This window comes from Eucyclogobius newberryi, unplaced genomic scaffold, assembly GCF_026437365.1.
Source record: "Eucyclogobius newberryi isolate DKJ021-1_F unplaced genomic scaffold, fEucNew1.0.hap1 SCAF_6, whole genome shotgun sequence".
Classification (NCBI taxonomy): Eukaryota; Metazoa; Chordata; class Actinopteri; order Gobiiformes; family Gobiidae; genus Eucyclogobius; species Eucyclogobius newberryi.
In genome coordinates this window covers 7,361,490-7,386,381 of record NW_027316278.1, presented here as the reverse complement: position 1 = coordinate 7,386,381, position 24,892 = coordinate 7,361,490, and the positions used below count along the sequence as shown (strand labels likewise).

The 24,892-nt window shown below is 43.4% G+C and overlaps 1 protein-coding gene across 2 annotated transcripts in view; it reads right to left on the bottom strand.

Annotated features, from left to right (window-relative positions):
• Positions 1-24,892, bottom strand: part of agtpbp1 (ATP/GTP binding carboxypeptidase 1) — a 54,721-nt gene that overhangs the window by 9,533 nt on the left and 20,296 nt on the right. For both annotated transcript variants that reach the window (XM_072432855.1, XM_072432856.1), the window contains exons 7-24: positions 24,181-24,312; positions 24,011-24,104; positions 23,688-23,725; positions 22,349-22,557; positions 20,992-21,169; positions 19,132-19,226; positions 18,625-18,741; positions 17,437-18,191; positions 15,868-15,951; positions 13,789-13,878; positions 13,567-13,715; positions 11,481-11,568; positions 9,041-9,185; positions 7,471-7,621; positions 6,853-7,033; positions 6,026-6,155; positions 4,669-4,800; positions 1,404-1,580 (exon numbers count right to left, since the gene is read on the bottom strand). In XM_072432855.1, coding sequence (XP_072288956.1) covers positions 1,404-1,580; positions 4,669-4,800; positions 6,026-6,155; positions 6,853-7,033; positions 7,471-7,621; positions 9,041-9,185; positions 11,481-11,568; positions 13,567-13,715; positions 13,789-13,878; positions 15,868-15,951; positions 17,437-18,191; positions 18,625-18,741; positions 19,132-19,226; positions 20,992-21,169; positions 22,349-22,557; positions 23,688-23,725; positions 24,011-24,104; positions 24,181-24,312 — 2,945 coding nt within the window. The remainder of the gene's footprint in view (positions 1-1,403; positions 1,581-4,668; positions 4,801-6,025; positions 6,156-6,852; positions 7,034-7,470; positions 7,622-9,040; positions 9,186-11,480; positions 11,569-13,566; positions 13,716-13,788; positions 13,879-15,867; positions 15,952-17,436; positions 18,192-18,624; positions 18,742-19,131; positions 19,227-20,991; positions 21,170-22,348; positions 22,558-23,687; positions 23,726-24,010; positions 24,105-24,180; positions 24,313-24,892) is intronic.

The following is a 24,892-nucleotide window of genomic DNA, read 5'->3' as shown; positions in this document are numbered from 1 at the left end:
AACGCAGTACAAATACAAGGAGGATGACGGGGCAAAGCGCACTTCAAAATGACGCATGTTGAATAGATATTTAGAATGTCGTGCTGGTTAATTAATTATGTTTACAAGCCATTATCAGCGAAAGAAGTATTGAGTGAAAAGGTAGAAAAATAATGATCCACTATCACTATTAGACTAGCAATGTGGGGTTCAAATGTACAGACAATTTACTAGAAAATATGAATTGGCGACACACTGTTGTTCAACTATCAAACAGTTAAGATTAAGATACTTTATATCATCTCTGTATTTAAGTACCAACTACTCAGCCTTCAGGTACAATTTGTACTTGGTTTGCTGTGGAAGGATCCGTGGTAAATAACATCATAGTTTTACGCCTATAAAAGTTGAGGAAATTCATTGTTTTCTCGTAACAAACTTGAGGAACAATAACACGTCAGACAATGAGAATGAAGGAAAATGGAAGATTTCACTGTTGTTCGGTCACAGTCTCAAAAATCGCGAATAATTGTTAAATCGTGGTCTCCAGGAGCCGCTCTAAACTTGTACTCGCCCTGGTCGCAGCTCTCACCTCGTACTCGCCCTGATCGTAGCTCTCACCTTGTACTCACCTTGTACTCACCTTGTACTCGCCCTGGTCGCAGCTCTCACCTCGTACTCGCCCTGATCGTAGCTCTCACCTTGTACTCACCTTGTACTCGCCTTGTACTCGCCCTGGTCGCAGCTCTCACCTTGTACTCGCCCTGATCGCAGCTCTCACCTTGTACTCGCCCTGGTCGCAGCTCTCACCTCGTACTCGCCCTGATCGTAGCTCTCACCTTGTACTCACCTTGTACTCTCCTTGTACTCGCCCTGATCGTAGCTCTCACCTTGTACTCGCCTTGTACTCGCCCTGGTCGCAGCTCTCACCTTGTACTCGCCCTGATCGTAGCTCTCACCTTGTACTCGCCTTGTACTCGCCTTGTACTCGCCTTGTACTCGCCTTGTACTCGCCCTGGTCGCAGCTCTCACCTTGTACTCGCCCTGGTCACAGCCGCACAGCGTACTCTCCTCAGCGTACTCTCCACAGCGTACTCTCCTCAGCGTACTCTCCACAGCGTACTCTCCACAGCGTACTCTCCACAGCGTACTCTCCACAGCGTACTCTCCACAGCGTACTCTCCACAGCGTACTCTCCACAGCGTACTCTCCACAGCGTACTCTCCACAGCGTACTCTCCACAGCGTACTCTCCACAGCGTACTCTCCACAGCGTACTCTCCACAGCGTACTCTCCACAGCGTACTCTCCACAGCGTACTCTCCACAGCGTACTCTCCACAGCGTACTCTCCACAGCGTACTCTCCACAGCGTACTCTCCAGGTCCCGCTCTCACGTTGTACTCGCCCTGGTCGCAGCTCTCACCTTGTACTTTCCCTGGTCGCAGCCGCACAGCGTACTCTCCATAGTGTAGCTGCGCTGGACGCCGATCTCCCGCCACACCACCACGCGCGCCGTGGACTCTTTGGACCGCTCCACCACGAAGCTGCAGCTGGCCATGCTGAAGGCTGGGGCCATCTGGGACAGGATCTTAGGAAGCGCCTGGAAAACATACAACGCCGAACACTTAGGAGGGAACTATACTTCAAAATCATCAGTCTCTGAGAATACCGCTCAATAAGGGACAATAGATGCAGTTAAATCGTAATACTTCAAAATTATTTTTTGCATTTTAAGGTTCTCTGAAGGCAACTAGCTCCCCGTGGGGTTTGGACTGCAGAAATGTGAATCTTAGTTTAGCAGTTAATATTTCAGTCTTCTTTCAAACATGAATACTGATGGTAAAATGTGCACTGCAAACTCCAAACTCAATACTTCCAATATTTTTCAGATCTGACCACTTAGACTTTTAAATAAACTTCTAAACAAATAAAGGTTGAAATATGGTGACTAGACAGAGAACATTTACAAATCAAGTGTATTACTGATGAAAATCTGAACTTGTTTATATTCTGAAATGTTGATTTAGTACAAAAAGGTCTTTTGACATGCGTTTTAGAATCTGAGTTAACAATTACTATGATCAAACTACGATTATATTCATTAGCAACGATTACTATTAAAGTCTTTATGACAGTTTAGACTACACGTTTCACTAAAACATACTGAACACAATTATATTTCAGAGTTTACTAAACATTTTGCCCATTTGTCCCCAGTTTGTTTATGATGTCACTTCCTGGTTGGACATGAGCACAAATATACCACAGGTAAAGGTAATTCCACAACTGTTACCTAGCAACCAACAATAATACCACATAATACCTTTATTTTTGTTGAACTGTGAGAAAATCTTCAGTTCAGTGTAAACTTTCAGTGACACGTCGCATACTGATGACATCACAGAGGGATTTTAGACCTTTAGTTTTCCAACTTAACAGATGTAAAATTATGAGAAACATTTACCACAAGTGCCCTGCCACCAAACCAAGTCATAATTAGAAAAAACATATGAACTTTAAGTGTTGTGTATTTCAATCAGGACCAACATTAACTTGAGTAACAAACTTAAAACAAAATTCTGATTATTGTAATTGAGACTGGATTTCTGGCAATCCTAGAACCAGTTTCTTTATAAACTGAGGAGTTCTGTCGCCTGAAGCGTTTGTATTTTAACTAAGATGCTTCACTCTTTTGTGTCCTGAAACAGAAAAGGAGTAGCTTATTTCCCGGACTATAAATCGCACCAGCTAAAAAATGCAAAATAAAGAAGAAAAAAACATAAATGAGATGCGGTTGCAAGTGTGAAAATAACAAATAATATCACGTATAAGTCGATCCGGCGTATAAGTATAAGTATATATATATAAATATAAGAAAAAAGCTATGAAAAAAGTTGCGACTGGAAAATACGGTAAACGTCTCGAGAAGCGAAAAGATGTTACAGAAGTACCACGAGGACATGTTTCCAATGTGTCAAAAGATTGTGAATAAGAGAAATGATAGATAAAGACAGAGAGCTTCTCACTGGTCTGTCATCACAGCCGTGGAACCAAAATAAAACCACTCGAGTGAATTTTAATTGGACGAGAGCGAAAGCAATTTCAGATATTTTAATGAATTCAGGACTGACGCATTCACCGGAGATAATTAGCAGTGTTGATGAAATAATATCAACCTCAGTGGTGGAGCATAGGTGGTGCAAAATTGGACGTGCAGTGTTTTTTATATGGTTTTAGGAACACGTGTCTCTTTAGATCAGGCGTGGGCAATTATTTTCCTCCGAGGGCCATATTTGAATCCAGGCAAGTAGCGGAGGGCCAGCCCGCGATCATTGGTGTGAATGTTTTATTTATTTATTTAATATCAAGTAAAATATAACTTTTCTGTCAAATATAGGCTATTTAATCCATTATTCATTTCACGTCATATTTATTAACCCGTTACCACCCACCTATTTTCGCCCTGTGCACAATGGTTGGACCCAAATGGCATTGCTTATTAAAAGAGGATCTTACGTTCCACATGCAAGTGTGATGCATCATTAGAAAGCTTAGGCCTTCTAGTTTCTGCAGATGTGCACATGAACACTGTCAGGGCTTCAGAACTTACACTACAGAGGTCCAAACATAAACAAAACATCCTTTTTTTAGTCTCGCCTGAATATTGTCAATTTGTAATGGTCCTGAGCATGACATACTTCATTGTGTGCTTATGCTGCTCACTGTACATGATGTTTATCTTGTTGACAACAACTGTGTAAAGTTTCAGATCTCTAGGAACAGGCATTTTGGTGCTGTTGACCTTTTTGTATCAAAAAGTATATTCAGAACAAGTGATCCAAATATGTGTATATATATAGCTCCTCTATGATCATAAAACATACATTTTGATGTTTTGTAGGCCACTAATACTATTATAACTGCTAAAAACAATGAATGTGAAAATGTGTATTTATGAGTTTACCCATGAATTTCCCATATAAAGATGAAATAAAAAGTAGTTTGCCCACCCCTGCTTTAGATGTTTGTCCTCTGCATTTGATCGTTCAAAGCCGCTGAGGTTGAACCGGTCAAGAGCAGAGTTTTATAAAATACAGTTTAATACATTTATTAGTGTAATCCATCATTCGTCTGGAAGTGTTCCATTGTAGAAAAAGATTCAGCAGTATCATCTGGGCTTTCATCCAAGAGTCATTCTCAATCTGCAGTTGAGAGTTGACTACTCTGAGTAATAACCTGTCCTGTTTATCTGTTTGTTTGCACTGCTTTAAGTTTCTTCTAACACTAAAATCTTCCCAACAGCCCTGTAAGGGGCCATGGAAATCCTTTTGTTGGCTTCAGCTCCAGCCAGGGTTTCTCCCGCCCCATGGCTTCAAAACGCTATCGTATACGGCAGGTAAGTTGCATCTTATCCTCCATGTCTGTTTAAGGACAAATTCTCTTTTTTAACAAAGATTGCCTCTTTATCTCCTAACCCTAACCTTTACCCTCGCATTTACAAATGAATCCTGTTTGAATGACTCTTTAAAAGGACTCAGGGGCCTCCATAGAAACCAGAGAACCAGACAGGGACACGGGTAGAGCTAACATAGTATACAGCATACTGCTAATATAAGTTGCAAATTTTACATTTTTAAAAGGTCCAGCGCTACATTTGAGTGGCGTTGGGAGGCGTGTGGGGGCGTTACCCTGTACGCGATGTCCTCCTGAAGGTCGCTGGACGTGGCACTGATATTGGACTGCCACACGGTCTCCTTCACGCTGCAGCCGTACATGAAAACATTCTTCTTTCTCGAATGGCCGTGGTAGTCACAAAACACCTAAGCACAGACGGAGCGCATAAAATCCAGTACAATAACAAGTGCAGAGAACATAAATTATGTTCCGAGAATAAACGTAAAGCTGAAATGAGGCGGCTGACGGGGGGGTTTGAGTAGCAGTTCTCCAATTCAACTTTTTCATGTAGAGTTCCTTTTTTCTTGTCTTAAAAGGTCAGGTCAGGTAACTATGGTCATGGATGGCATGGCAAAGAGCGTGATTAGACTAAAATACATTTATAGCACGTTAGATCTGGAGGTGAACACTGTGTGCTCGGTGGTGAAAAGAAAGCTCGTTTGTGAGCAGAAAAAACAATAATATGAGCCAAATATTTCACCAAACTATTACAGAACACGGGTAATCGCCAGGCCGAACCGAACAGCTTTCATCTGTCGCAATAAGAGCAGGTTACACCCGCAAGTGGCAATGAAGGGCCTTGAACACCCCTAAACCTGTTTTTTTTAATGACCACACAAATTTATTATGAAATAGACTTAAATTATTGTAGGACTTTTGAATAGGATGATTTATTTAGAGTTGTGAAATAATTAAACATTCTAACAGAAAATGTTTGAAAATATGCCAAATTAGAAAATTTTCTGTCACATATGACATACGTATGACAGGTTTTTACAATTGTCTAATTTTGACTTTGTTTGGTGTATTTATACCTGTTGTACAGATAAATGATTTACACCAATCGAGTGGAGAAAACGTTGACAAATCTGTAGAAAATAACAGGAAGTGACATCACACTAGGAACACTCATTACAGCCAAAGTCTGTGCATAAATTCAAATAGTTATGAATCCCATCTCAAAAGTATGATTCATTTTTTTAAATAGATCGACAGCAGAAGTTTGTGTGGAATCACAAGGATGAATCATGATATCAAAATAGCAGATGGACACGCTATTATTAACTAAAACGACTAAACCCACACCCATCGGGGCATACGCAGTCCTAAAACGATGCATATAGTTCCTCCTTATGGGAAACAGCATGGACAGAAGCACTCCGCCTACGCACTGCTTGGTTACAACGGCCCAAACAATCTCTCATAAAAAAGACGAGTCCCATTATAGACTGTTTAGAGGCCGAGCGAGACCGTCGATGAGAGCTGCATTACGCCTCAAACTGTTGTGCGGATGTATTGATCCCTTTTTAGTGTAGTGCAGTGCGGCTGGATAGAGTGCACCGCTGTGAGGGGGGGAAAGGCTGCTCGTACCAGTGGCGCCCTCTGTATGTGAGCCAGGTACTGCAGCAGGCTCTTGGTGTGGTAGATGGTGGGGTGTAGGTCGGGGTTAGGACTTTGCCACTGGCGGTTCAGATCCTCTCCGCTCAAAGAACAGCGGTGGCTGGAACGGAAGGAAAAACAGAACTCAGCACAACGCAGCGACACACAGAACTACACGTGCTAAAACCAGGCATTATTGTGTTTTTTAAAAGGTTATTTTCAATCTAATGGTACTGGAATGAAGAGCATTAATTTGTTTATTGACATTTTATTGATGTTTGTTTAACCAAGAAAGTCTCGCTGATATTTGGAATGCCTTTTTTAGGGGAGTCCTGGCTCCAGTGAGGAAAAGCGTGTTGTTTTTTTTTGTGGTAGGAGAAATTTGGAGTGCAACCCGCAAGGTGAGGCGCTTACTGCTGTGCCACCGTGAATCTTGTCCTGGTCCTGTTGACTTTAATCTCAGAAGCTAAGAAAGTCCAGGCCTGGTCAGTACTTGACCTCTGAGAAGACCAGGTCCACAGTGTTGGGTCCAATACAGGCACTTCACCCACTTTGCCCAGTATGAATCTGAGTGTGTGTGATTAATGGTGGTCAGAGGGGCTCCTTAACCTGTTCTGACAATATAATCTCTCTGTATGGAAAAGAAAATCTGTGTTTGGAGCATAATAGTACTCTTTGTGCATGTTTGACGAAGGAACGGCGTAGTATCATGGTTAAAGTTGATCAAAAGTACATGTTACACACCTTTACGAGTTATGTATTCAAAAACGACCAAAGCTGTAGGTGTCGGACGCGTTTAAAAGACTTTTTAAACTCACTTTCCATTGACCACTCCGTCGGGGTTGAGCATGGGGACGATCTTGAAGATGTAGGCCTCTCGGAGGCTGTTGGCCAAGGGACTGGAGCCCATGAGGAACTCCAGGCTGCCCTTCATGACCCAGCTGGCGTTGGTCTCTCCCGGGTGCACTCGGGCGGACAGGAAGATCAGCGGCCGGTTTCCTGAAGGAATCGCAAGCGTGCGGCAAGTCAGCGGACGAGCCTTGTGCGTTTTCACAGGTCAAAAACAGAACGTGAACTGTTGGAACACTTCATATATGCACTCAAATATATGGATTAATTCAACTTGATCGTTTTTTACGCCTGGTGTGACCGGAGACGGCACGAGTTACAAGGCAGTTTGTGGGGAAAAGGAAGACAGCCCTAAAAAACACAAACCCTGACACAAAAAAGTGGTAAAAGTAGTTACTGAACGCTGCAAATAACAATAAAGTACAGATCAGTGGGCGGGAGTAATGGCGTCTTGAATGCAGGAGAATAAAGACGTGAATGAATTGCTCTAAATGCAAAATGTGAGTGGTTAAATGAGAAGTGAAATGATAGAATTATTCACATTATACAAGAATAATTGCATAATGTGAATCCACGTTGGCCCTTACTGAATTGGCAGATGTGGTCGTTGGAGTTGGACTCGGGCATGGCAGTGATGGTGAGCAGAGGGCAGCGGTTTCCTCCCAGACTTTCACACAGGACGTCCTGCCTGAGGTAAATCTGAGGAGTCCTGAGCGCCTCCAGTTTAGACAGGTGCATCTGAGGGAACAAACACAGAGCTTTGCACCGTCCAAAAGTCTAAACGGCCTCTTCGAAACCTGCTCGGCAAAAACAAAAGTCACACATTTACCTGCTAAACCCTGTAACTCTTTGCAAACGTGTTTCGAAAGGCTTGGGATTTAAAAAGATAAAGTTCACACAATAGAAGAGTGATTTTTTAAAGCACGTGTACGGTAGCGGCGCAATCACCCTTTGCAAATACAATTAATTCCCAGTAATGTCATCAACAATAGCCACTTTGTGTTGCTCGCTCACAAAAAATGCCAATACAATTATACAGGTTTGTTTGTGGCATGACATGACGTTCCAGGAGTACAGATACTTTTGCAAGCCACTGAACAGAACTTAAAGGCCTATTTTAGCAGAATTTTTCATTATTTCACAAACCTAAATAAATTTGCCCATAATTATACGTATATAATAATACTTCCATAATAAATCGGTGTGTTCACGTGCTTAAAGTGAAGCAGCACAGGCTCGCTGGGTTAGAGGACCATCTTTACATCTCTCATGGCGACACATTTGAGCTCTTCACGTCAGTCTGGCGTCTTCCAGTCTCCTTTAAAGGTCCCATAACATTAAAAAAAACGACTTTTCAGAGCTTTTAACCTTCTTACATTGCTATTTGTGCTTCATATATGTACCCAGAGTGTTTTTTTGATTGATTCCCGCAGTGTTTAGCTATACTACAGGTTTAGGTCCAGGTTTAGTTCCAGGTTTAGCTCCAGGTTTAGCTCCTGGTTTAGCTCCAGGTTTAGCTCCAGGTTTAGTTCCAGGTTTAGCTCCAGGTTTAGTTCCAGGTTTTGTTCCAGGTTTTGTTTCAGGTTTAGTTTCAGGTTTAGTTTCAGGTTTAGTTCCAGGTTTAGTTCCAGGTTTAGTTCCAGAAATAACGAATAATATCACATATAAGTGGCTCCGGAGTATAAATCGGCCAAACTACTAATCCGTAACTTTGCGATAAACTATAATAACTATAATCCAGGAAAATACGGCAATCTAATCACAATAAACATACAAAAATCCCGATGACACAGTTTTTCAAAATGGTCCAAACTTCCTTTACATTTCAATTACCGATGCCATTTGCCAACAATTAAATGTACCCATTTCAAACTGTTAATTACGCCGGCAGAGTAACAAGGCACGCTGCTTTTAATTACATTCCGTCGCGGCTCAGTGCTCTCGTTTGTCCGTTCGATCACGCTGTGCGAATAAAACAATCAGATGAGACAAAAAAAAACAACAACTTCCAAGTCGTTTCACAAGACGACTACACGTGTCCTGCTGCCGGGATGTAGCGCTAATCACTCCAGCGGGTTTAATGAAGCGTCCCTTGTGTTGCTTCCATGTAATTGACTCTTTTGGGCGGTGAGCGGGTGATGAAACCAAGAGACTTACCTTGAGCGTGGAGTACGTGTACGGGTAGTGGTAGGCGAAGTAGCAGACGTCGTCCTTGTGCTTGAAGTTCACGCTGAAGGTCAGAGTGTAGTAGGATTTTCCCTTCTGGCCTCCGGCGGAGACAGAACTTCTGGCAAAATGATTTCTGTGTAAAAAAAATAAAAAAAGTTGCGTTATCAGAACCTTTATGCAATTAGTGCTCTAAATATTTGTTCGTAAGTTCAAATAGAGGCCAAGAAAGGGGAATAAAGCGTCAGAACATTCGAGTTTCAAATGGCTCTGCAGTTGTTGACCTGGTTTATGGTTCATATCTGTCATTACTGGGACCATTCACATGAAAAGATTAACTCGTCATATATTCATCACTGTGTCTATTTTATTTACCTTTATCTTTATTTTTCATAAATAAAGTGAAATTGTTGTTGTTAAGTGAAATTGTTTTTTCACAATGATTCCACCCAAAAGTGTAATTGTTTTTCAGTTGAAAGTTTGTGGAGCCAATCCCAAACAAATAATGATAAGTTTCAACGTTTGTGGTTTATTTATTTCGACAACGGTGAATCTCATGTACCGTATTTTCCGGATTATAAGTCGCACCTTTTTACATAGTTTTGGCTGGGGTGCGACTTATACTCCAGAGTGACTTATATGTGATATTATTCGTTATTTTCACATTGACAACCACAAGAGGGCGCTCTAGGCTCTAAGCGACGCAGAAGAAGAATCTGCACTTCCTCTTCCTCTGGAGTTTGTGGAGTTGTTTAAAAGTGACACAGAGGAAGAAGAATTCAATGGATTTAGTGATTTGGGGTAAAACTGATGCTTTGGTAAACTAGTTAACATGTTCTTTATGTTATAGTTATCTGAATAACTGTTCATATGTTACGTTAACATACCAGACACTTACCACAGTTCTGTCTGTGCCTCATGTAGCTGAAGGTGTTAGCGTTAGCATACGTCATGTAGCTGAAGGTGTTAGCGTTAGCATACATACACCTATTCACCATGTTCTCTCATGTTATTATTTTAAACTGCATTTCAAGATGAAATGTCTGTTTTTGGTCTTAGATTTTATCAAATACATTTCCCCAAAAAATACGACTTATACTCCAGTGCGACTTATATATGTTTTTTTCTTCTCTATTATGCATTTTTTTTGGCTTGAGCGACTTATACTCCGGAAAGTACGGTAGTTACATAGGTCCTGCGACTGTAAAGGAAAAATGTCACGTCATGGCCTGATGCTAACACTTCCACATGGTTAGCCTGGTGACCCCTGCGCCCCGGCCGGTCGACACTTGCCTGGACAAAGGACCTGGACGTGTCGCATCTCAGGCACATTTATCATGGCTCTTCAAGGATGCGACGCCTGCAGTGAACATTCAGTACATTCTGTCACCGTGTTTTCACTGGCTTTGTGCATACGTGGCACTTGTTGTCTGGATGTTACAAGCTGGACTCGTGTTTGTTCTGGAGTCAGACCAGAGAGACTGTCGGGGCAGTATTGTGGCTGTGCGCGGCTGAAGTAAAGATTCACTTTTGAACAGGACAACTTGGTTCTGTTTTGCCTTTTTTCTGTCGCCTTTTACATTTCCACACCACCATCATCCAATTCAAGAATGTGAACACAAACGATAAAGCAGGGGACAGTTTCGCTCGAGTAAAAATATATCGATATCGCGATATATCGTGATGGAAGTGCACCGATACAGAGATGTGTAGCGTTATACTTTTGAAAAACATGAAGTCGTACAAATTGCAGAGTTCTACACTTCTGAACCTACAGACTGAGGAGCTGAAAATGTGACTTCATCATAGGACAGTTGCATTCTGATAGTAAGGACATTGTGAGCATGACATTCTAAATAATTTTGTTATTTTACTTAATCAGAACATAATTTTAGTCAACTTTTAACATCATTTCTAAGGGATATCCATGAATCTAGATGTGTATCGTATCGAGATCTGTGTATCGGGAGGTACTAGGCAATACCCAGCCCTGAGACAAACGTTTTAAGATATTAATATTTGCCACTCATCCAAGAAAGTACTTCAGTAAAAAACTTAGAAAAAACTGGTGATTTAATGCCTTATATTTGTCTGAAACAAACACACACGAGTCATTTACTGTCAGAATATTAGTAAAGTCTACAGAACTATATCTAAGGTGTGAACAGTCATATTTAGCATAATCGTTCATGCCCCAAATCATCTTTTTCTATTCTTATTATTAACCCTGTGTATGCTAATTAGAGTAAGACAACAGTTCTTTGTCAGGTGATGGGTGGAGAAACTCTTCACTCTTAAATCCCGTTGTTATGGAAGCTGGACTGAGGGTCTACACGCAGTCGACCTTCTGCTAAATGCGTGTTGTGTCATTCCAAAAGGTTTCATTTACACAGATGGCGTGTCCTTCTCCCCCGATTCGCGGAGAACTCACTTGTAGTAACAGATGTCGGCCCCCGTCCGGACCCAGCGAGGGCTTCCACCGATGGCCTCCTGCACCGAGTACATGAGGACCTGCATACCTGGGAACAACAAAACACGTCTTATAGTATATACGGTATTTACTCGAGCTTTTCAAACTGCTTAAAGGGGAATTATGTGTGTTTGTTTGTCTTTTCTTCATGGATATGTTGTTGTCTGCTCTGTAATGTTCCACACAATGGCATAAAACATAGAAATCCCCCCGTAGACAAGACACATTTATACCATTTAAACCATAATGTGGACCATTTGTGAAATTTCCCCATGTGTGGACAATAAAAGGAATATCTTATCTTCGGAATATCTTATTTAATGATGAATTATAGATGTTGCAGAACCGTAATGATTATAATGCACTTTATAGAAGCAATTTGCGTGCCATTCCTTCATTACAAATCACACAATCTAGTCCTGGAGACGCCCGGAGAATTTCTGGGGACCCAATCTTTGTCCCGACCTATTATAACGTCAACATAAATTGACTACTGAAAATGATACGGTCGGTCTTTATTTTAGCGTGACATCTGTATAAAAAACACCAGACGACCCACGCTGACATCATACATTTGTTGTAAATGTTTTTTGTCTGGTAAAATAAATACATAAATATAAAGATGGGGATAGACCTTAATGTGAATATGAGCCATATAAGCACCAGATATGAGGGAACTAGCTAAAAACACAAGATTACTGACAACATTGATGAGAAAACAATATTATAACACGTTTAAAAGCTCAAAAAGTCATGCTATAGTCGAGGATAATTATCGTTATAACAGTGAAATACAGTATTTTCCAGACTATAAGTCGCTATAAGTCACTATAAGTTTTTACATAGTTTTGGCCGCGACTTATACTCCAGAGTGACTTATATGTGATATTATTTGTTATTTTCACATTGACAACCAAAAGAGGGCGCTCTAGGCTCTAAGCGACGCAGAAGAAGAATCTGCACTTCCTCTTCCTCTGGAGTTTGTGGAGTTGTTTAGAAGTGACACAGAGGAAGAAGAATTCAGTGGATTTAGTGATTTGGGGTAAAACTGATGCTTTGGTAAACTTGTTAGCATGTTCTTTATGCTATAGTTATCTGAATAACTGTTCATATGTTACGTTAACATACCAGACACTTACCACAGTTCTGTCTGTGCCTCATGTAGCTGAAGGTGTTAGCGTTAGCATACGTCATGTAGCTGAAGGTGTTAGCGTTAGCATACGTCATGTAGCTGAAGGTGTTAGCGTTAGCATACGTACACCTATTCACCATGTTTTCTCATCTGTTATTATTATAAACTGCATTTCAAGATAGTAGAAAAAGCTTCAGTTGTAGTCATCTGGACTCAGTTTGAAAAATAGACGTTTCGACTCTCATCCAAGAGTCATTGTCAATAACAGAATTTAGGTCGAGAACTCCGATATTAATACTGTTCTGTGGTAAGACCCGCCCATTGGGAGGAGCCTTCCTGAAGTAGAAAGAGTTGTTTGTTTCAACAGAAACTTCCCCCTTGTATCTACCGAGCTAGCCTATTCAGAATCTTAATGGGCTATTAGAATCCTCTTTGTCTTTGTGAGACCCTGGCTCAACCACCCTGAGTACCTGATTAGCATCTGAATGTCCTCTACCTTTCCAGGGGTTCAGTAACCCATTATAAATAACAGGAAGATTAAACCTTAGCCCTCCATTTCTGTTTAAAGAAGGTCTTTCTTTTTTAACAAAAATAGCTTCCTTAACTCATGCATTTCAAGATGAAATGTCTGTTCTTGGTCGTGGATTTTATCAAATACATTTACCCCAAAAATGCGACGTATACTCCAGTGCGACTTATATATGTTTCTTTCTTCTCTATTGTGTATTTTTTGGCTGGTGTGACTTATAGTCCGGAATACACGGTAAGTTAAAGTGACATTAACAGTCAGAGGTATTTTTTTGAGTAAAGACTGAACTGAAATGACAATAACATTCTTACGATTATTATTATTTCTCGTTATAGCAGGTCCTTAAATCAATTGTCTCCATGGTAATTCTTGTGGCTTTGTCTCACCGTAGTTAAACTGGCTGTTGGACTTCTCGCAGTTGACGACGTTGAAGCGGTAGGTGGCGCCGACCCTCATGCCGCTCACCTCGAAGTAAAACCACTGGTGGTAGTGGTTACTGTTGATGTCCGAGTTCAGCACCAGGTCGTACTCCAGCCTGCGGGAGCGGAGCGCGTGTTACTCCCGTTTGAACCACGCCCAGTGAAATACTACGTCAGGGGAGCGCTTACTTTCGTACTTGGACGGCCTTTCTCAGATTCCCGGACTCGAACTGAGAGTTGAACTTTAGAGATTCGCCGTCATCTTCGATCACGGGGCAGCTGAAAACACAAAGATATTTATGAGATTTCACTGGATTTGTGGGTCCTCGAAATGGCGTCCATAACATTTTGTTGTACATTAGATGGACCGGCCTCCTGCTGGTGCCAGAGTCAGGACTAAACATGGACCGGCCTCCTGCTGGTGCCAGAGTCAGGAATAAACATGGACGTGCCCAGAGTCAGGACTAAACATGGGCCGGCCTCCTGCTGGTGCCAGAGTCAGGACTAAACATGGACCGGCCTCCTGCTGGTGCCCAGAGTCAAGACTAAACATGGAGCGGCCTCCTGCTGGTGCCAGAGTCAAGACTAAACATGGACCGGCCTCCTGCTGCTGCCAGAGTCAGGACTAAACATGGACCGGCCTCCTGCTGGTGCCAGAGTCAGGACTAAACATGGACCGGCCTCCTGCTGGTGCCAGAGTCAGGACTAAACATGGACCGGCCTCCTGCTGGTGCCAGAGTCAGGACTAAACATGGACCGGCCTCCTGCTGGTGCCAGAGTCAGGACTAAACATGGACCGGCCTCCTGCTGGTGCCAGAGTCAGGACTAAACATGGACCGGCCTCCTGCTGGTGCCAGAGTCAGGACTAAACATGGACCGGCCTCCTGCTGGTGCCAGAGTCAGGACTAAACATGGACCGGCCTCCTGCTGGTGCCAGAGTCAGGACTGAACATGGACCGGCCTCCTGCTGGTGCCAGAGTCAGGACTAAACATGGACCGGCCTCCTGCTGGTGCCAGAGTCAGGACTAAACATGGACCGGCCTCCTGCTGGTGCCAGAGTCAGGACTAAACATGGACCGGCCTCCTGCTGGTGCCAGAGTCAGGACTAAACATGGACCGGCCTCCTGCTGGTGCCAGAGTCAGGACTAAACATGGACCGGCCTCCTGCTGGTGCCAGAGTCAGGACTAAACATGGACCGGCCTCCTGCTGGTGCCAGAGTCAGGACTGAACATGGACCGGCCTCCTGCTGGTGCCAGAGTCAGGACTAAACATGGACCGGCCTCCTGCTGGTGCCAGAGTCAGGACTGAACATGGACCGGCCTCCTGCTGGTGCCAGAGTCAGGACTGAACATGGACCGGCCTCCTGCTGGTGCCAGAGTCAGGACTAAACATGGACCGGCCTCCTGCTGGTGCCAGAGTCAGGACTAAACATGGACCGGCCTCCTGCTGGTGCCAGAGTCAGGACTAAACATGGACCGGCCTCCTGCTGGTGCCAGAGTCAGGACTAAACATGGACCGGCCTCCTGCTGGTGCCAGAGTCAGGACTAAACATGGACCGGCCTCCTGCTGGTGCCAGAGTCAGGACTAAACATGGACCGGCCTCCTGCTGGTGCCAGAGTCAGGACTGAACATGGACCGGCCTCCTGCTGGTGCCAGAGTCAGGACTAAACATGGACCGGCCTCCTGCTGGTGCCAGAGTCAGTGTCTGAAATGTGTTATGTAAATAAAGAGATTGAATGGATGTTCTGGCGTATTAAAGCTGCTTTTTGGAGATGGCGGGTGAATTCTTGGATTTCAAAATAAAGGTCACCGTCTGCCGAAGATGGAAAAAATGAGCAGACAAAGGACGCCAAGGGACAGTTTCAAGTTAAAAAGTCTTTAGTGAAACATGACACATTTAAAAACTCATTTCAGCTCTGCCAAGCCTTGTTCAGGGTCATACTCGCTTTTATTTAGTTGATTAGTTTGGCAAAGGTCCTACTTTTTCATAACTCGAAACGAAGAATATAAAAGACAAAATCCATACCCAGAACTCATTGCAAACATTAGTGTATCGATTGAGCAGGTACGAACACTGAAGAGGAATACATAATTGGAACAAAATTTGAACAATTCCTAAATAGCTTGTTTGATTTATATAGAACTAGCAAAATACCACATGGTAATATATATAAAAAACACACTATTATAGCAGTTCTCCGGAACATACTAAGAATAAATGGATGCTTAAGGTAAACTTTTAGAAGTAGAAATCTGCAATAACTCACCTGGGAATGTCTAGGTCGTAAACAACTTTATCCAAAATATCATTGGGATGTATCAGCCTCTCGATGTCCTGGAAGATCTTGGCCCTGAAACGAAAAAATGCATTTTCGATTTGCTCTTCACGCTAGATACGCTTTTCCTGGAGTAGATTCGCAGCTATGGCTCTTTCTCTCAGCACCAATTACTCGTTTTTTAAGTCCAAAATTGTTCTTCGTGGACTATTTCATTGGAATGACAAGGATTGGAAAGAGAAAGGAGAAGAAATGGAGTGATATATCTAGAGTTACTGGTCTGTTTGTTCTGTTTTTTCACATAACGATTGAGTTATTGTTATTGTGTGAACTCCCTTGAGCTCGTGTGCTGTTTGAGTCGGATATACGATCAGCTCATATTGATACTAAATTATTTTGATGGCTGATCTAGCGCCGCTCTTTGACTGCTTTTTAGCTTCTTATGCCTGTGGATGAACGGTAAAGATGTTGAGATAATTGTAATTAATCGGGACACAGTATAAACTACAGTCTTTTCAATCAACAATCCAAAAAAGTAAACTTACAGAAAATGTAAAGTGCTTTTTTTATGTCACGGTAACTTTACTTTATAACTCAGAGAGAGATTTCATAAAGCTGGTCAGAAAGAATCATTGGGCATCATGTCTTAGTGGGGGGCATGGTCTGGCGTGAGTGAAAACTCTCCATTTAATCAATAGGAAGTGCTACATTCTCTCTATTTTACGTCACTTTCTGAAAGTAGGTCTATCCATCCATCCATCTTCTTCCGTTTTATCCGGGGCCGGGTCGCGGGGGCAGCAGTCTGAGCAGGGATTTCCAGACTTCCTTCTCCCCAGTAGGTGTATATTCAGCAGAATAACTAATTCATGTCGAGTCACAATTGATTCATAATGGAGGTTGTTGACGTGACATTACCTCAGAAAAGTAAACTTGATTGTTTTGTAGATGTTTAAAAACAGCATCTGCGGTACTAGCAACTGCGGTACTAGGATTGTGGTACTAGCATCGCGGTACTAGCAACTGTGGTACTTGCATCGCGGTACTAGCAACTGCAGTACGAGCATCGCGGTACTAGCAACTGCAGTACGAGCATCGCGGTACTAGCAACTGCAGTACGAGCATCGCGGTACTAGCAACTGCGGTACTTGCATCGCTGTACTAGCATCGCGGTACTTGCATTGCTGTACTAGCATCGCGGTACTAGCATTGCGGTACAAGCATCGTGGTACCAGCATTTAGTCCAAAGCTCTAACGTTAGCATTCTTGGATACAAACTTGAGCCGTCGTCGGATGACTTTTGATATTCGTCTTCATGTCTTTGCGTCTGTATTAGTGCGATACAACTCCATAAGTCAGTATTTGCTCTTGCAGTTGTTGGACATTAAAAACATTAAAATGAATGGATTGCTTCCCCCACTAGAGGAAGGGCGATGTACGAGTGAAATCCTTAACTCGCTTCCATTCATTTTGTCCGTTTAGTGACGTCAATAATTGCAATGTTTTCGTCTGACTCAAATTCCAAACTCCCGTCCGTGCTACGTCATGGCGTTTCACACTCACCTCTGCACGCCATAAACCCTCTCCAGCAGCGGCTCCCTGAACGTCTGCGCCACGTGGCCGAAGTAGTCCGGGTAGGCCACCTCGGCGTACTGCGGCACCGACAGCGTCCCTTTGACCATCTCCACGTAGAGGTCGGGGTCGTGCAGCGGCAGGAGCAGCGCCGTGTCCGGGACCTCCAGGACCCCGCCCTCCGCCATCTCGTCCTCCGCCCCCTCCGACCCGCAGTCGCTGCCTCCCCCCGGGCGGCGCGTGGGCAGACCCCCCAGCAGGAGCGGGGACTGGATCTGCCTGGTCGCGCTCGCCTCGTCCTGCCGCACGCCCCTTTGCTCCGCGTTCAGAGGCGCCGCGCCGTCCACAGTGTCCAAAGAGACGCCTTCGAGGACGCGCGCCAGCTCTTTTTCGATGTCGTCGGCTCCGGCGGCGCTTTTGCTCAGCGAGGAGAGCGTGTGTCCGTGCCTGTCCGCGGATGGAATGTGTGGCTCTTTGGTTTCGTCTTGGTCCTTGGACGCGTGGATGCTCTCCGGCTCGAGCGAGGCGAGCGCCGGGGGAGGAGCGGGCGGGGAGGAGGCGGCAGAGGCGGAGGGAGGCGGCTGGCGGTCCTTCTGCGACCCCGACAGGGACGCGTGCTTCGGGGAGAGCGCCTGAGCGGTGGGGACGACGATCGGGCGAGAAGATTTGGCGGGAGTCGGTGACGATGAGAATGGAGATGATGAGGATGTGCCGCTGGAGCTCCTGGACGGTTCAAAATGAAATCCCTGTAGAAGACAAACACATTTTTGTCCATGTTTTTGAGTAGAATGTGTTTTGCTCCAGTAGATACACGTGAAAGCAGCTCTGAGGGTCCAAATTAGACTGCTGTGTGCTGTCTGCTTCTATTTACATAACCTTTTATCGTCCGCAAACCAGGAAGTGGAAGTGGTGGTGGATGGCAGGCAAAAAAAACAGGATATTCATATTAAAATATATTCATTATGATCATATATTTATTGAACTGTGCTTATGTAAGTTACCTGAGCGTGCTATTCAACCTTTATATTTAAAGGACTTAATTAATTGCTAACAGTTCAATGTATATATTCTTCACATGTTGGAATAGTATTTTGAGGTTCCGGTGATGTTTTTACTGTTTCGTCGTCTCCACATCATTGTCCGTTGTAGATGTACGCGGCGTTGTATGCGGTATCTCACCTGAAAGTCCTCGGAGAGCTCCACGAAGAACCTCTCATAGACCGTCAGTTCCTCGTACGGGCGCCCGGGGCCCTTTTTAGGGTGCAGCTTGTTCAGGTCGGTCTCGATGTCGTCGTTCTACACAGACGAGTTCAAAATGAGACGCGAGATGACTGTGTTCAGTACGTTACAGGGTGCACATACTGCCCTCTGCTGGTACTGGTATGAAATGTAACAGGATTTAAATGAATTTGAATGATTTGACTAATATAGAACTATGGGTACTGCACTAGGGAAGTGAAAAATACTGTCTGAAAGTAAACTTGAAGGAAAAGTCTGGAGGAAGTGTGGATTTTTAAAAACATGAGCTGGGATTTTGAGCTCTGAGAAGGCAGACGGGGCAAACGATAACCGTGCAGAAAATAAGTGCAAATTTAACAAACTATTTAAAGTACCAGAGTACATTATAAAACAGCAAAAAAGCTAAAAGCAACACAAAAAAAAGAAGGCGAAAAGTCCAGACTTTACCGGCGATTGCTGGTCCTTCTCGTCCTCGTCGTTCTCCGAATCGTTCTCGGCGTCCGTCTCGTCGTTGTCGTCGCTGTCGTCCCTCACGTCGTCCACTGGGGGCGCACACAGAGCTACGGTTTGAGTTACAGGACGAGTCACGTGTGAAAGAAAAGGGATGTGTAAGTGTTTGGGCTTCGGCGGCATGCGACAGATAGGCACGACAATTAGCGCGATCGAGTTTATTGAAACGTCCGAACCGGAACGACACGAGGAGCAGTTACTACGGCAATCGGAGCAGTCAGAAAGTCCATGCTTTCGATTGTGTAAAGATGATGTAGACTTTAGAATGTAGACGGTAAACAGTATTTTTAATCAAAGGTTGAAAACTATGCTTTGTTCAGCCTTGAAATGACTTTTACTTTGGCGGTACGGGCTCTGTTGTGCTCTAGTCTCACAGTAAGAAGGTTCCGGGTTTGTTTCCTGGACCGGTTGGGGATTGATAAGCTTGCTTCAGGTGCTTTGGTTGCCCATAACTCCAAAAAAAACCTGCTTAAACCTCCAGAAAATACTTGAAAATTGGTCCCACTGCTCCTTCCCTTGAGTTACAGCTTAAAGTATGGGTTAAATGCAGAAAAAATAACACTACCGTATTTTCCGGACTATAAGTCGCACGTTTTTTCATAGTTTCTTTTATACAAACTGACTGTACAGAGTAGTATTCAGTGACAGTGTGTGAGGTTCATCTGATGGTCACTGACAATAGAAAACACTGGTCATACTTGAATGTTTACATGGGGTCAATTCATGGCCGTTGGTCTCTTTGGCAGTAATAAACAAAGCACGAGTGATAAATATGTACAGTATGCATTCAACTTGTGCTCCGATCCTCGATTTCAGCTTGTGAATTACAATTTTTTATGACTAAAATCATGTGCCTATGACCACCGATCATTGATATTCATTGATGAAGTCATTGATATTAGAATAATACGCTTTTCCTGAGTCCGTTTGTTGAGGAAACTAATACCCAAGCCTATGACCTCCCCTACCCCTAGCCTCCTCTTACCCCATTGCCTACACTTCTACCCCCTGTTACATCCCCATCTTTTTCTCTCTACTTCTTCTGTCTTGTTCATTTTATCTGTATATTAATGTGTTCTGTACGTGTTGTCCCCCCTGTCTGTAAATACCCCCCCTTTTTTATTATGTTCAGCGTCTTTGGGTCACTGAAAAGCGCTATATAAATAAAAGTTATTATTATTATTATTATTATTAATAGTTGTGGGCTGACGGTAAGTGTTTTCATCTACCACTGCCTTTAGTTAACACGCTAGCTTTTGGCTATAAAAGCAACAATGGAGAAACAATGTTGAAAGGCAGAATAAGAAGGTAAATTTGAGGAAGACAGTAGCTCCATGGACATAAATTAGACAAAAACAACATAACCTATACCGAGTATAAGTCGCACTAGCCAGAAAATGCATAATAGAGAAGAAAAAAGTATGAAGTATGAAATGCGGTTGCAAGTGTGAAAATAACAAATAATATCACATACAAGTCGCTCCGGAGTATAAGTATATAAGAATAAATATAAGTATACGTCGCACCCCGGCCAAAACTATGAAAAAAGGTGCAACTTAGAGTCTGGAAAATAGGGTATTAACATGCGTTGCTTGGGTGCTGGGTCAGGTTCCAACACTCGGGACAGGTGGGTTGGAAAAAAACCTGACCCGTGTGTCACTAATCCATACTAATCCCTGACCCCGATACAGCAAGGTGTGTGTACTGTGTTACGCGGTTGATACTCAGAAATCATACATTCCACTAATACGAGAGTGCGTGAACTGATACCGTGCGTGTTTAGCGCGGCGAGCTCACCCCCTTGAGCCGGGACGAACGCTTGCTTCCCAGGACACGAGCCCGGGACGTGGGGCAGCGGGAAGTGGAACGTGGACTTGATGGTGGGAAGAGGAAGTCGGTTTTTAGGGAAGCACTTCCTCATGATGAGACTGGACGTGTTGATGAGAGGGTCCAGCGTCCGCACCGGGAGACACTCCTGTCGGTCACAACACAAGAAAAGCACCAGTGTGAAGGATGATGCCATATCTATCATCTGTGTGTCGAAAAGGTTGTGAACATGAGGTCATAGGAATGTCTTCACTTGTCTTCACATTGAGGGCCCACAAGAGTCCAACAAGCCACATAAACTGAACCTCATCATTTATAGGGTTGCAACAGTCAACTGGAATAATCATGACTAGTAAACAACTTAAAAAAAAGAATATTTTGATCATTGTAATTTACGCTCGGATAAAAGACAAAAGACATTTCATAACAAAGACAGCATTAATAAATAAAAATAAAAGATTTTTTTTTATCACCAATCAATCAATCAATCAATCAATTAACCTTAATTTATAGTGACCAAAGTGCTTCACAATAAAATCAAGGCAATACAAAATACAGAACTAAATAAAAACAAACTCTACAAAATAAAGTGCCATTACATTATAGTGTTAAAAAGCCAGTCTGAATAAATACATTTTTAGCCTAGATTTAAAAAGATTAAGATCTGTGATGGTGCGGATTCTGGGACGAGCGACAGAGAAGGCTCGATCCCCCCAGTGCTTGAGTCTGGCTCTGGAGATGTCCAGTAAAAGCTGATTTGACGACCTTAGAGCCGTCTAACATAACAATATCCTCTGCACCGTGCTCAGACTGCACCTTCTCGCACATGAAGGCCGGAGCTCTGCTGTACTTTTGCGGTCACGGGCTTCAATCGCAGTCATCACGAGACAACGCACTGCCGCCGAAACTAACCGTTTAGTAGATAGGAGGAAGCTTGTGTAGGGCTCCAACAAAAGAATCTGCAGCACCATGGCACCTCCACCGAGCTCGGCGACCGGTCTGAGCTCCACTGAGAACTTATTAAGCATTTGGAACGATTCGGAAGACACTGCTGTTAGATTATTCAAATAAACAAACTCAAGGTCTACGGCCCTACATCTTTGTGCCGGTTGTTTCAGTCACAGTAATCACAGGAATATTCGCCATGACCCAAGTAAAAACATCTGCATTTTGACACTTAATAATATTCTGCCCTGCCCTCCAGCTCAACCGATGAACCGATGGCGTGTGCGCCGTGCCCGTGCGCGCCGTGCCCGTGTGCGCCGTGCCCGTGCGCGCCGTGCCCGTGCGCGCCGTGCCCGTGCGCGCCGTGCCCGTGTGCACTCACTGTGGACGTGTTGTAGAGGACTCTCATGCCGTCGGCCTCGATGAACGCCTTCCTGCCCAGCTTTAGGTTGGTGACGTTCTTGAGGCAGACCAGGAGCCCTTTCCGGATCAGCATTTGGCGGTGGCGCGAGTCGTTGCGGTGCCAGTCCGAGTACAAGGCCAGTAAAATGGGCACGTACCCGCCGTCCACCGCACGGCGAGCGTTGGTTCCTGATAAGACACGGAAAGTTTGTTAGATTTTGATGCGCCCGATGAAAGTAAAACAGTAAAAATAAAAGTGTTTTTCCCATACAGCCAATTGAGACGCAAGTAAAACTATTTGAAGTACAGTATATATACACATACATATATATTTCATAGTATTGGCTGGGGTGCAACTAATACTCCAGAGCGACTTAAATGTGATATTATTCGTTATTTTTCACACTGGAAACCACAAGAGGGCGCTCTAGGCTCTAGTAGACGCAGAAGAAGAATCTGCACTTCCTTGTTTGAGTTGTTTAGAAGTGACACAGAGGAAGAATTCAATGGATTTAGTGATTTGTGGTAAAACTGATGCTTTGGTAAACTTGTTAGCATGTTCTTTATGCTATAGTTATCTGAATAACTGTTCATATGTTACGTTAACATACCAGACACTTACCACAGTTCTGTCTGTGCCTCATGTAGCTGAAGGTGTTAGCGTTAGCATACGTCATGTAGCTGAAGGTGTTAGCGTTAGCATACGTCATGTAGCTGAAGGTGTTAGCGTTAGCATACGTACACCTATTCCATTCCATAATACCTTACCATTATTATTAGTATTATTTTGTCTTATACTAGCCATTTTAATTTTATTGTATCTGTATTTTTTCCCTCCATTCCCTATTAAGAAATGAGAGGTTCTGTCATAAGAGTTTTTGTTTTTGTTTATAAGAGTTTTTGTTTATAAGAGTTCTTCTATTAAGAGTGTTTTTTAAAACTTCCTATAAAGTTATCTGTTCTTTTCCTCTGTATCTACTTGCGTTGCAACCCCGAAATTTCTCCATGTGTGGACAAATAAAGGCATATCTTATTCACCATGTTCTCTCATCTGTTATTATTTCAAACTGCATTTCAAGTTGAAATGTCTGTTCTTGGTCTTGGATATTTTCAAATAAATTTCCCCCAAAAATGCAACTTATACTCCAGTGAGACTTATATATGTTTTTTTCTTCTCTATTGTGCATTTTTTGGCTGGTGCGACTTTTACTCCGGAAAATACGGTACATACATATACATGAACAAACTAAATATGTATGAAACCTGCCAAGACTGTCCCCAGGAAGTAATCAAATTGAGAGCGGCTTTAAGCGACTCACTTGATTTCAGCAGAGCTCCCAGTGCGTCCAAAGCCACTCTGAAAACACACACACGCGTTCACAATCGCACACTCTTAACCGTCTAAACAGCGCATCGTTAATTTTTAACGCAACGTCTTTCATGTTTTTAGGAAAAGAGCTAATATGGCGTTTCTCGAGCTGTTTTTCTGGATGTAATTCGGCCGTTTTCTTCACATTTTCCCTCTTCCTCGAGTCATTTCTCGGAGACTTGCCGATGGAAAGTAGCAGTAGCTCAATCGTCGTTTCTTCCGTGAGATGAACGAGCTTGTACGTAAAGAACACACTGAACCGCAGACACTTACTTGATCAGGCTGGTGTTTTTCTTGGTGTACGGCGACAGGATCTTGAACATGAGCGCCACCACGCCGTTCTTCCCCATGCCGATGGCGTTGACGGCTGGCGAAGGCGGAAAACGTGGGTGAATTTACCGTGCGAGCGAGCGAGCGTGCGTTAGACGCTAAGAGAGACTCACAGTTGGCGGCGTACATCCTCAGCACTTGGAGACAGGGCAGCAGCAGTTTGGGATTGTGGAGATTGTATTTGATCAGATTGACGGTGATGTTCATGGCGCCGGTCAAACGCGCCGCCACGCCGAACTTCCTGTCTGAAGACACGTTTGGAATGCATTATTTCAATGATCAGAGCTTTTGTCTCGGCTTTATTTAGTTAAGAAGACATTTATTGCAGTGTAGATCATGATTTTAGATTTTGAACACCACAATATTGATCTAAAATGGCTTAAAGTGCCTATGTTTTTTATACTTTTTACATGGTGGGATAATAACTGTGGTAAATCTCGATGATGGTGCCAATCAAGGAGCAGTTTGTGAGGAAACATGGACAAATATGTTGGAAATGACAGTAAGTAGAGTGTGTCAGATTTGCTCTTCTCTAGCTTTGATTGGATGCTGGTTCTCTTTCCCTGCTGCGTCATTGGTCGTTTTTGCTGAGCTGGCGTATTACTGGCCGCGCTTAGAAAGTGGGCGGGAGCGTGGGGCAAGTCCGCGGTGTTCAGTCAGGCTGCCCCACATAAAGGTTTGCTTTAACCCGACCTAACATTTTTCAAGTGGGTAGGTAGGTAGGTAAATTCTTTCTTTTTTTTAACTTTGAAGGCATAAAAAAATCCAAATTTGTATATAAAATCCACCCATTTAATGATAATTGACTCCACTTTGTTTGAATGT